Below are 12,157 nucleotides of genomic sequence, written 5' to 3'. Positions count from 1 at the left end.
GAGAACTAAAATTCCTTGGTCTGGTGAGGTCGCTCCTACTTTTCTAGGGAGCCCTGTTCTTGAAGAGTTAATGGCTATTTATAAATATTAGTCTAATTGATAAGGATTTAGCCCATAACCCATAAAATTGTGGATTCAAATCCTGCTATTGATGTGAGAATCTTGTTAATGAACAATTTCTAAGTACCATTGTAAATGCTCTTTGAACCTAAAAACATGTCTTAGCCTTAGTGAGCTTCCAGAATTCAACTCATCTAAATTTCATTTGTATAAAAAAAATAAAGATTTAACGGGTTTTCATCCCACTGTTTGTAACAAGGGTTCTATCAAATAATATATATATATATATATATATATATATTTCTTTTTCCCCTGGGGGTAAGGGAGGTTATGTCACAGATAGATCAGCTTCGAATCCACAACAGCAGCAAACCACAAATGGCTACAATAACTTTGAAGCTAGCTTTTATTATATCTGAAAATAATGGAACTAAAACTTAGCTTACAGCATGCATGGATGAAAAATCTCCAGTCATAATAAAACTCATGAAGATACTTCAATAGATGAGTTCAAATGTAAGAATTCGTGTTGGGAAAAAACTTCTGAAAAAATTGTTACTAAATTTTTACTTTCGGTTTGTGTTTACCGTTCTACTTGTGTGCATTGGTCAAGATTTGTTGAGTAATTGTTTCTAAATGTTTATGACAGTCATCACTTCAGGCCGAATAAATGTTTCATCAATCAAAGCTGTAGAATGTTAATTTATCATCAATATATACATACATGTGTAAATAGATAAATGTGAACATTACAATTTTGAGACCAATCAGCTCAAAGAAAATTACCAAACCTAAAAAATTGTTCATCTACTATGTATTCTTTGGCACCGTCAAGAAAAAATATTTTGGCACCACCATATGATATGCGCCTCTGATTTACCTGATGTATCTTGTGGCCTAGTCTTCCTGTTTCTTGTGGCTCTCCATTGCTTCCAGCACAAGCCATGTGTTCTGTGCTCTCTGGATAAACATTTGTGACCTTATTATCTCTGCTGCAAGTTTCATTTTTCTGTCTTTCCTGACTAACATCACTTAGGTTATTTTCTTGCGATCCTTTGAGTTCTTGGCCGCTAGATTCATCTTGCACAGTGAGTCCAGAGCGTGGCTTTTCTTTACCGGGGTCCTTAATTACTGGAATAACCTGCAATACATCAAGCAAATAGCATCAGTCAATTTTTCTTTTTGAGGATAAAAGAAGAAAGTTTGTGAGAAATATAAGGAACTTCTGGTTAGAGGATAAGAAATCCTTTATCAAGAAAATACAAGAAAAAATCTCAAGACAGAACAAAACAACAAGGCCCCTCTCAAACTTCGTAGTAAAGAAGAGCTTTACAGTCTCTTTGCATACAAGATATTATCACAATCTACTAATTATGTAGATTATTGGATATCATGAGAAGCCTTGAGAAGTACATGAAGTAGCTTCATTTTGGAGTGCGCTTGAGTTCATTGATTAAATACCTCCAAGTTAGCTGCTTGTGGCGATACTTCGATGTCTTGTGAGCTAGATTCATCTAGCAAAAGGCGATTGGATTGTGGCTTTTCTATAATGGGGTCCTCAGTTACTTTGATAACCTACAATATATCAAGAAAATAACATCACTCATTCTTTTTGGGGATAAAAGAAGAAAGTGTATGAGAAATAATAGAACTTCTTATCCGATCCTGTCTGGAAAATACAAGAAGAAGGCTCAAGAAAGAACAAAGTAACAAAGTCCTTATCAAACTTTGCGGTAAAGAAGACCTACAGTCTCTCTGCGGACAATACATTAATCACAATGTACTTATTATGTAGATTATTGAATATCATGTGAAGACTTGAGCAGGACATTAAGTAGTTTCGATTTTGTTGTGTGCTTGACTAGTTGAGTTCATTGATTAATTACCTCTAAATTATCTGCTTGTGGTGAAACTTTGATATCTTGTGAGATCGATTCATCTTTCAAAGGGCGTTTGAAGTGTGGCTTTACTGTAATGGGGTCCTCAGTTACAAGTGGCTTGTTATCAACTATGCATGGCAATGCTGAGATAACCTGTAATATATATCAAGCAAACAACATCAGTCACATTTTTTTTTTTTGGATAAAAGAAGAAATTTTATGAGAAAGAAGAGAATGAACTTCTGGTTTCTACACGGAATACAAGAAAAAAGCTCAAAAAAGAACAAAGTTATAAAGTCACTATCAAACGTAATGGTGGAAAAGAGTTTATAGTCACTTTGCACATAAGAAATTATCATAATGTACTAATTACATAGATGATTGGATATGATGTGGGGTCTTGAGAAGGACATAAGGTAGTTTCAGTTTTAGTGTGTGATTGAGATCATCGTTTACCTCTAAATTAATCATAATATTTTCAAAGGATTTATCTATATTGTTTTTCTAATAAATTATAGCAACAAAATTGTTATTTTCCTGATATGTTCAACTTTTCCTTTCTTATTGGAAATAATAAACCTTACCATATTCATTGTTAACCTTTCCTTTGGATTCTTTCTTAGACACTTCTCAATTACTTGGACCAACGAAAAAAGTTCTTGATCATCGCAGGAGCTGCTGAGTTTTGGATCCACCAATTGTGGGTAATTCATTCCTCTAAGAAGTGGTTTTGCCTGAAGAAATGTTGTTCAATGCAATATGAAAAAGCAATGGAAGTTGATGTAAGAGAATAATCAGCTTTCATACATGCAGGAATTTTCTTTGGTAATGCATAATTAAACATTGTGATTGCTCTGATCACTGTCTTTAGGCCATGGTGCTTTGATTTCATAGGAAGATATAAATGATATAAACTTACAGATAAGGAACATAATAATTTGTCGAATACATTTACTAGAAGATAATAATGACAGCCTCACCAATCCAAATATTCTTCATATAAGAGATCTTAGAGAAGAAATGTCCAAAGAATGACCTCAAGATGCCAAAATAGACATTTCTATGCTCCTCCAACCAATCTAGTTCAGGGTTTACAGTGGAAGTAGAATTAAAATATGAAAGGCAGAAGGAAGCTTGGAGGATTGCCATAGATCATAAGACCAAATATAATAGGATGTTATTTTGAAATTGAAGTATCTAAAAAATTTGCCATAATCACAATTTGCAAGAATATATGATTCCTAGAGTACCAAGAAGCCACGGATGAGAGAATTAAAAAATCAAACATTTTTCTAGATGTGCTTGGACAACACATTATAAAATAGTGAAGCATATATAATACTTTTATATGGTACTAATTACGCTTGTAATTTTTAGATAGAAAACCATGGCTCTTACCCATTCAATAAGACTTTTCTGTCCTGAAACTTTATCTATAACCCTATGCCCAGTGATCAGCTCTAAAAGAACCACCCCTAAAGAATACACATCTGTCTGAGTTGAGAACTTTCCACTGTCCAAAAGTTCCGGAGCCTCGTATCCAATATTCTCTACATTTTTATTCTTGTGCCAATTCTTCAATTCATTTTTGGATTTTCCAAATCCAAAATCTCCTACCTATAGATATGAGTATCATCCAAGCTAGAAGTTAAAAGCTAAAATGATAAAATGTTTTTTCAGATTAAAACTTAGATTGTAGCAAAAGACTCGCAGCTATTAAGTTCTACGTACCCGTGCTTCAAATACATGAGTTATAAGAATGTTACTTGGTTTTATACTTCCATGAATTGTATTATTCTCATGCAGATACTTTAGACCTCTGGAGAAACCTATTGCAATTTTCACCCTCTCTCTCCATGTTAGTAATCTACCAGTTTGTCCTGCAAATTGCCAAAGTTTCCTTCAATATTAACTTCACATCTTAACTAAAGGTTCATGTATAAAGTCTACAAACTTCATTTCAGATAAAAAGCTGTAAATGTATTTACCTGATAAATGATGGTCAAGTGAACCATTGCATGCATTCTCATATACAATCAGCATTTTAGTTTTATCTATGCATGAACCCAACAACATGACCACATTTTCATGTCTAGCCTTAGAGAGGAACTGAACTTCTGACTTAAATATCTTCTCTTCCTGGGAGCTTGTCATTTGAAGTTGCTTGACAACTATTTTCAATTTGCAGTTTAGCTGGCCTCTGAACGAAGGTCCATATACACCTTCAGTTAGAGAGTTCTTAATTGAAAACCCCTCAGTAGCCACATGGAGCTCATTATAAGAGAAATCCTTATGACCTCCAAAATGAGGGCGTTTACTTTTGCAGATAGAGCATACAGAAGATTTGGAATCCTCCAACATAACTCTGATGTTACAACCATCCAATGAATCCCCACGTAAGCTACCCTGCATTAGTTCTTCATTGCAATTTTCACTTGCAATTTGGCTACCCATATTTGTAAGTATTGTGCCCCTCTTTTCTATTTGGAGGCTTCCTCCTGTACCTTCTTGAGCCTGGCTTATCTGATCAGTTTTTGTGCGACACATCATGTGATCATTGCTGATCTCTTCTCCATCCTGGCGCAGCTGATGAACATTTCTACTACCTATTAAGTCATTTTTTCTGACTATTGATCTTAAGCTCCTCTCCATCTCATAAGGGATGCTTTCGATCTGTTCTTGTTTCCAACTGTTCTGATCAACCTTTGTTTGACCTATCATTTAAGTCAAGTCATTCCTTCCTCCTTCAGAAAAAGAAGTTCTAAAAGGAAACAAAGAAAGCAAGCTTGCAACTAATCTAGTAGTCAATTTCGTTAGATCTGTTTCTACCAGTTTGTCTTTGGGGATTCAGGTAGAAATATAAGAAGCAAAAATGAAAATAAACAGCAATTTGAATTGTAATTGAACGGGTTATAATATGATGGAAACTAACTTTTGTTATTTATGGAGAATGCTAATATGTTAAAAAGGTCCTCTTCATCTAGAAACCCTAGTACTATTTCATCATAAGCTGTCTGGTTGTTAAACGTTTCTTTTCTGAGGATATTACTTATGGAGAAACATTAGTAGCCTCCACTTATTTGTTACTTTTTTTTATTAAAAAAAAAAGTCCTCTTGCATGATTGACTCAAGCAAATTACTTTGTGCTGTTATAAGTGGAGAATTAATGCCATCATTACATGATATGAATGAATGAATAAATTGTTATTTTGGATATTTCCCTTTCCAGTGGAAGAAAAAAGCACAGGTCCACCATAAGTTACATACTTCTAGTTTTTGTCCTCTACCTTTGTCCTTAGGATTCCAGAACTTTCTGATCACCACAAGTTGCGTGCTTACTGTTGGTGTTTTTTTAAAAGTTTATCTTTATTCCTGAACTGTTTGTTTAAGTTGTCATTACCTTGTGAACAAGTCATATCAGGCGCACAGGGTGGTATATATGATTTTTCTGGAGAAGAGTCTTCAATTGCACATAAACCATCAGTATCTTCAATGTCTTGCAATGCAGAGACAACCTGAAATGGTCCAAGTAAAGTAAACATACATGAAATGTCAAATGTTATGGTTATTTTTTATTTTTTTAATAGAAATGTCAAATATTATGTTGATGACAATGCATATAAAATTGTATGTGCGATAATGTGATGATTCGAGGGAATGAAAAGGTATGAGGTTGTGCTCGGAAAGAGTCCAAAACCAAGTTAAATTTTCTGACAATCAGTCTTGTTTTTATATGAATAGGAAATTTCTTTGACTTCTTTTGTGACTAACTAGAATACAGAGAAAATAAAATTAAACTCTCAACAACAGTGAAATTAGGATCATGATCATTTAGATGTATTCTTGACGCTTTGGGCTGTAGATCCTTTCATATCTTTGACTTGCAAAACATTTTCTTGTTTCTTAATTCAAATGTTCCTTCTAAAAGTTTAGCTTTGCACATTGGAGGAAGTAGTTTGGGTTGTTTGAAGGTTAATGGAAGTCTTTTGCCAAAGAAGTTTTAGGAATATAAAAAAGAATTAGGTTGCTTTGACTTCTACTCTTATTTCTGGATTGTAATATTATACCTGGCTCAAAGCATAAAATTTTTATTTAGAGAATTCTTTCTGTATCACGTTGTGTGGGCCGGATTTCTTACCTTGTTCACGAGTTTCAGCTCAGGGGTATTCAACTCTGTCTCTTTATCTGATATTAGAGTGTCAATACAAAATTATATTGTGTCACCGTATGGATTACCATGTCCTGTTCTTTCTTTCTTTTGCCCTTTCAGTTATACAAATTCCAAATCATTGAGACCTTTCTTTCATTTTTCTTTTTTTTTTTTTAATGTTTGGCAATGAAATCATTGAGACTCACCATATTCATGCTTGATCTTCTCTTAGGATTCTTCCTGAGACATTGTTCTATTACTTGGATCAACCATCTAAGTTGGTCTTCTTTGCAAGAACTGCTGATTTTAGTATCCACCAGCTGGGCGTATTTCTTCCCACCAAGAAGAGGCTTAGCCTGACATAAAATAATCAAGAAGAAAAAATGGGTGATGCAAATAGAAAATAAATTTGGTGAGAAAAAAAAAAATCAAAGTTCTTAAGCCATATAGTATGTTGAGTAAATCAGTCGATCCGCAAATGTTATGAAATACATATGTATTTCATGAATACTTAGCTTCTCTGACATGATCATATTAAAGGTGTCAATGGGGAGTAAAATAACAAAGAGAAATATAAAAGTAAAGAGACTGTTCCACTGCATTCACTAAAAAATAAATGACTGAATGAGTACAAGATGAACTATAATTTTTACATCACAAATCAATGTGACATGTTACTTATACCAATCATGTTTATTGGTTCAAAATACAGAAATCTTGAAAAAATTGCGGGGCACAGTATCTAAGATGATCAAGGCATGAATTTATTGCCTCCTGCAATAATATGGACATTATGAAAACAAAACAGAATGTAGGATAAGTCTTAACAGAAGAATTTAATAGACAAAAAGAAAATATTCCTGATAAACTTGTTCGGAGAAAAGAAGGGTAATGAGGACGAGCTTTTTGTTCAGATATTCTCAGACATGTAGAAAAGTAAAAGTTATTCATTACCACTTTTGTGATTCAAATACCAGCATATGTGTCTTACCCACTGAACAAAACTTTTCCCTCCAGATAATTTATCTGTCGCTCTCCTGCCACTGATCAATTCTAAGAGAACCACGCCAAAGGAGTATACATCCGTCTTAGTGGACAGTTTTCCTTTCTCCAAATACTCCGGTGCTGTGTATTCAGAACTTACATTTTTATCTTTGTGGGATTTCAGTTCTAGTTTTCCTTTTCCTAAGCCAAAATCTCCAAGCTAAAGATATATGCACCATTCAGAGTAGAAAATTAGTTCGCTAGGATGACAAAATGATAATTTACACTTGCTTCCCAAGTTAGACAGATAAAATTAGGTCAAAAGGTTCAATTACCAGAGGCTCGAATTCATGGGTCAGAAGAATGTTGCTTGGTTTTATACTTCCATGAATTATGTTAATGTCATGAAGGTATTTCAGACCTCTAGAGGCACCAATTGCTACTTTTACCCTTTCTCTCCAAGTCAATGACCGGCAGCTTCCCCCTGTATAATGGAGAAATTCTGTATTTAGTCAAGTTCCATGCAGAAAGTGTTTAAAATTCTATATGAACAAAGGCCTGTTTGTTGATCCATTAAAACCCTTCTAAATGGACGTTTTCCAGACGTAAATTTTTCTTGCTTCTCAAAAAAGCTACATTGGGACATGTGCTAACTGACAAGCTATAAGTTCTGAATATAGTAGTCAAACATAAACCTGATAAGTGCTGGTCAAGTGAACCATTGCAAGCAAACTCATACACAAGAATCTGTTGATTTTTGTCTGTGCATGAACCCAACAGCATCACCACATTTTTATGTATAGCTTTAGTAAGCAACTGCGCCTCTGACTTAAATATTTCTTCTTCCCGAGAGCTAGTTATTCGATGCATCTTGATAGCTATTTTCAGCTTACAATCTAGAATGCCCCGGAAAATTGGTCCATTTCCACCTTCAGAGAGAGAGTTCTGAAATGAAAATATATCTGTAGCAGCTTCAAGCTCATTGTAAGTGAAGTCTCTTTGATTTCCAACATGTGAGCGTCTACTTTTGCATATAGAGCATAAAAATGATTTTGAACTATCCAAAATCACTTCTCCCTGGTGCCTATTCATCAAATCTCCTTTTCTATCAGCTGCAATTTGACCCATAATTGTCTCATTTTTTATAAAACTGCTCTGTCCTTGATCCAGATCCAGTGTATCAACTTTTGTCAAAGCTACCATATGGTTTGTTCTTTTCTCCTTTCCTACACTCTTCTCCACCCCATGGCTTAGATGATCAGCTTTTTTATGACATAACATGTCGTTATTTTCAATTGCTAGCTCTGGATTCCACATTTCTCCATAGTGGCAGCTCTTGATCCGCTTTTCCTCAGTCAGCTCATCAGGTATCTTTTGACCTATCATATAGTTCTCATTTGGTAAAAACATTTTTCTATAAATTATCTGAATATATTCAGATTGAACATTCGACAATATCCAATAATTTTAAATATGATGAAGAAAGTATGTTGCTACTCTTGCCTGAAAGTTATATGCTTAACACATGCTCTCATCTGAAGATTGATCCTGAGACAATTTCAAATTAAGTTGCTTGGCTGTTTCATTGATTGGGGATTTTGCTAACTTCTGACTTCTTGTCCATTCTCTTATGTTTGATTATGACATATGACTAATAAATGATTCTGATGATAACATATAAGAATGAACCATTTTCAAAAGAAAATTATCACGCTCATAGGCTGTCATGTTATCAATATCTTCTGCCCCACCCTCTTTAAGTTATTTGCTTCTATATTCCTGTTTTACCTTTTTCCTCAAGCTATTTAACCTGAGAATTTTTTTTTTTTATTAATTTGACTTCAAGTTGATTACTTCTTGCTTTCGTTATTTATCATTGTGCTTAAGCTATCCTGTCCTAGATTATTTTCCTCTTTACCTTGAGTAGAAGTAATGTCTGATATGCCACATGTTGATCTTGAAATTTCTGGGGAAAAGTCTACAGTAACACAGCCCTCTTCACTCTCTATTATGCCTCGTAATTCAGAGACCACCTGAAATTATGTGGCAATGGCATGTTGACAATGTATAACCATAAAATTGCAGCACAGGTGCTGTGAGGTAGAAATATAAAAGCAAGACCATTTTATTTTCTTTTGGGAATGAACCGAATCAGGTAAAATCTTAGACCATATCTTTATTTGGATAGGTTTGTGAGCATTGAGCACCTGAACCATGTACTATCTCTTGTTCATTAATTCGTACAAATTTGTATCTTTAATTTAATGAAGCACCAATATCATTTTTCATTCACAGAGCATCCTTGTTTATGAACCTGGGATATGTCTATATTATGGTTAACATTTATCTGAAATGCATCCTCTTGGCAATTCAAAATGTTCTCAGTTAGGATAAACAAAGTAATTTTTGAGCCCTTTGTCAATAGTTTAAGCTTTTAAGTGAGATTTAAGATTATATTTGTGCCTTGGTAATCTTATAATTTCTTTTTTATTTACAATCTTCAGACCTTATAATTTAAAGTCCAGTTTTAAGTAATTGAGCATTCAATAACAAACCATAGTGTTCTTATACATCTAGTAACTCACTGCCAACAGTTAATACTACAGTACATGCAACTTGTTTTCTTCCTTCAATTTCACTTCATGATTGACATAAGTTTAATCATGGACACATACCATATTCATGCTTAATCTTTCCTTTGGATTCTTTTTGAGACATTTTTCTGTTACTTGGGCCAACCAGTGAAGTTGTTCTTCTTCGTAGGAGGTTCCAATTGCAGGATCCACCAATTGCGGATACTTCTTTGTTCCAAGAAGAGGCTTTGCCTGAAACATAAAATGAAAGAAAATAATAAAATACAGTATGTTTTACATAAGCACAAGGTCAACAGAAAAGGTGCAGAGAAAAGTTGTATGGCATTGTGCAATGATTTAGGTCATTAGATGCTTATAACTAGAGATTAATGCCAAAATTTTCAAGGATAACCCTTTTCCATTAATGAAATGGTCTTCTTAGCCTATTTGTTGTCCTCTACTAGGCTTTCTATGCCTACTTTATTTTTAGCTCTCTCTCGCTCTCTGTATAGATATAAATATTTGGTATATGGCAATACTAACTAATCTAGATTAGAGTACTGTTTGGCCTAAACAGAACTACTTGCATCCGGTAATAACATCAAAAGGAATATGGAACATGATTCAAAGCAGAGAGTATTGAGTACTACAGCACGGATATGAAATGGATTGACTTGGGAGAAGCATCAGAGTTAAAGCTTAAATTTAAGATGTTGCATGACAAAGGAGAACTATTTCCAAGATACCATGGTTTATAGTGCACCAAAATCACAAAAAATTATGTCATCAAAGAAGATTGTTGTCCCTACTGCTACAAGATTTGTGTTTTGAAAACAGATACAAGAGTTTACATGGGATTAAATAGTATCACAAGAAAACAAGCCTGATAATGATCTTTTGAAAAAACAAAATATAGGGTCTTGAGGTCAAACAAGTACTTTTGATATTCTTAGAAATTAGAGGACAATGTTGATCACCCTCAAAAATTCAAATTACCAGAAGCTGCTTAGGGTGTGTAATAAAAGTAATGTTGTGTGACTATTACCCATTCAACAAGGTTTTTCTCTCCTGATATTTTGTCTGTAGCCCTCTGACCAGTGATAAGCTCTAAAAGAACCATTCCAAAGGAGTATACATCCGTCTTGGCTGTTAGTTTCCAATTCTCCAAACACTCTGGTGCTGCGTATACCAAACTTTTATCCTTGTGGACTTTTTTGCTTCACATTTTGCTCTCCCCAAGCTGAAATCTCCAAGCTAAGTATATATTCACCATTCAATATAGAAGTTAGATTGATCTGATGAGAAAATATGGAATCAACAGTAACTTAGACAAATAGGATATGTCTTGGCTTCCAAGTCCAAGTTATTAAGTATGTACCATTGGTTCGAACTCATGGTTTAGAAGAATGTTGCTTGGCTTTATACGTCCATGAATTATGTTATTATCATGTAAGTACTTTAGACCCATGGAGACACCTACAGCTATTTTCACCCTTTTTCCCCAGCTTAATGGCCTGCAACTATTCTCTGCATGATTCAGAAAGTTCCTTTATTGCATCACATTGAAATCTCCACCAAAATTCCTAGGACAGTTATACAGTTGCTAAAATTCTACATGCATTATTGGATCATAAGTCTTACTAGATAGATGCTTGTCAAGTGAACCATTGCATGCATACTCATATACAGCTAATAGCTGACTTTCTTCTATGGAGGAACCCAACAGCATGGCCACATTCTTATGTCTAGCCTTGAGGATCAATTGCACTTGAGACATCATTTGTTTCTCTACTTGGGCATCTGTGAGTCGATGCTGCTTCACCACTATTTTCAGCTGACAATCAAGCTGACCTTTGAAAGTAGATCCACATTCTCCTTCAGAAAGTGAGTTGGTAATTGAAAATTCATCTGTAGCAACTTGAAGTTCGATATATGAGAAGTCCTTTTTCCATCCACTATCTGGCCGTCTACTTTTGCAGACTGAGCAGATAGAGCATTCTGTATTCCCAAAAATGCTCTTCTCTTGCTTTCCATCTGTTTTATCTTCTTGATCATGGCTCAGCAGCTCAGCTTTTGTTCCATCTATGTGTAGATCACCTCCTGTTGCCTGCCTGAAGTGCTGCCCTTCATCATGGATGCTCTTCCATGTCTCTTCTACAACTGTTCTGGGTTCATCAGGTTTTGTCTGACTTGTTTGATTACTGTCAGTAAATGTAAAGTCATCCCCCTTATCTGAGTTTCTTTGCATCTCTTCTTCCATGCTGGGAAGATCCTCTTTTATTTGACCTATCATCGGATCATTCCAAACTGTTATTGTTATGATGCTCAATAACCACTTTGTGAATAACATGCAATGAAACTGAGACAGAGTAAAGCTAACCAGCCAAATTAGAGCGTATTTGGCCAAGGTAAATCCCATAAAAAAATATACCTAGAAAATGACTGAATTGACTAAATAGCTTCAATTTTTTGAGAGTATTTTGCATAAAAAAGATTTAATTTTAATTCTA

General features: G+C 34.5%; 1 protein-coding gene across 1 annotated transcript; it reads right to left on the bottom strand.

Annotated features, from left to right (window-relative positions):
- Positions 1 to 458: 458 nt before the first annotated feature.
- On the bottom strand, positions 459 to 11,907 carry LOC129298241 (uncharacterized). The gene is made up of 17 exons (XM_054936626.1): positions 11,289 to 11,907; positions 11,105 to 11,174; positions 10,693 to 10,864; positions 9,750 to 9,899; positions 8,993 to 9,107; positions 7,770 to 8,453; positions 7,410 to 7,558; positions 7,082 to 7,294; positions 6,297 to 6,446; positions 5,341 to 5,455; positions 3,929 to 4,654; positions 3,672 to 3,820; positions 3,339 to 3,557; positions 2,525 to 2,674; positions 1,947 to 2,093; positions 1,522 to 1,635; positions 459 to 1,201 (listed from the first exon to the last, which is right to left on the bottom strand). Exons 1-17 carry the CDS (start codon positions 11,905 to 11,907, stop codon positions 833 to 835), a joined length of 4,311 nt encoding a protein of 1,436 aa, XP_054792601.1. The 3' UTR covers positions 459 to 832.
- Between the last annotated feature and the right edge of the window lie 250 nt (positions 11,908 to 12,157).

Source organism: Prosopis cineraria, unplaced genomic scaffold (assembly GCF_029017545.1).
Source record: "Prosopis cineraria cultivar Desert tree isolate PC_DT_omini unplaced genomic scaffold, ASM2901754v1 PC750, whole genome shotgun sequence".
NCBI classification, from domain to species: Eukaryota; Viridiplantae; Streptophyta; class Magnoliopsida; order Fabales; family Fabaceae; genus Prosopis; species Prosopis cineraria.
Note: the sequence above shows the minus strand (reverse complement) of the source record. Positions and strands in the feature narration are given on the sequence as shown.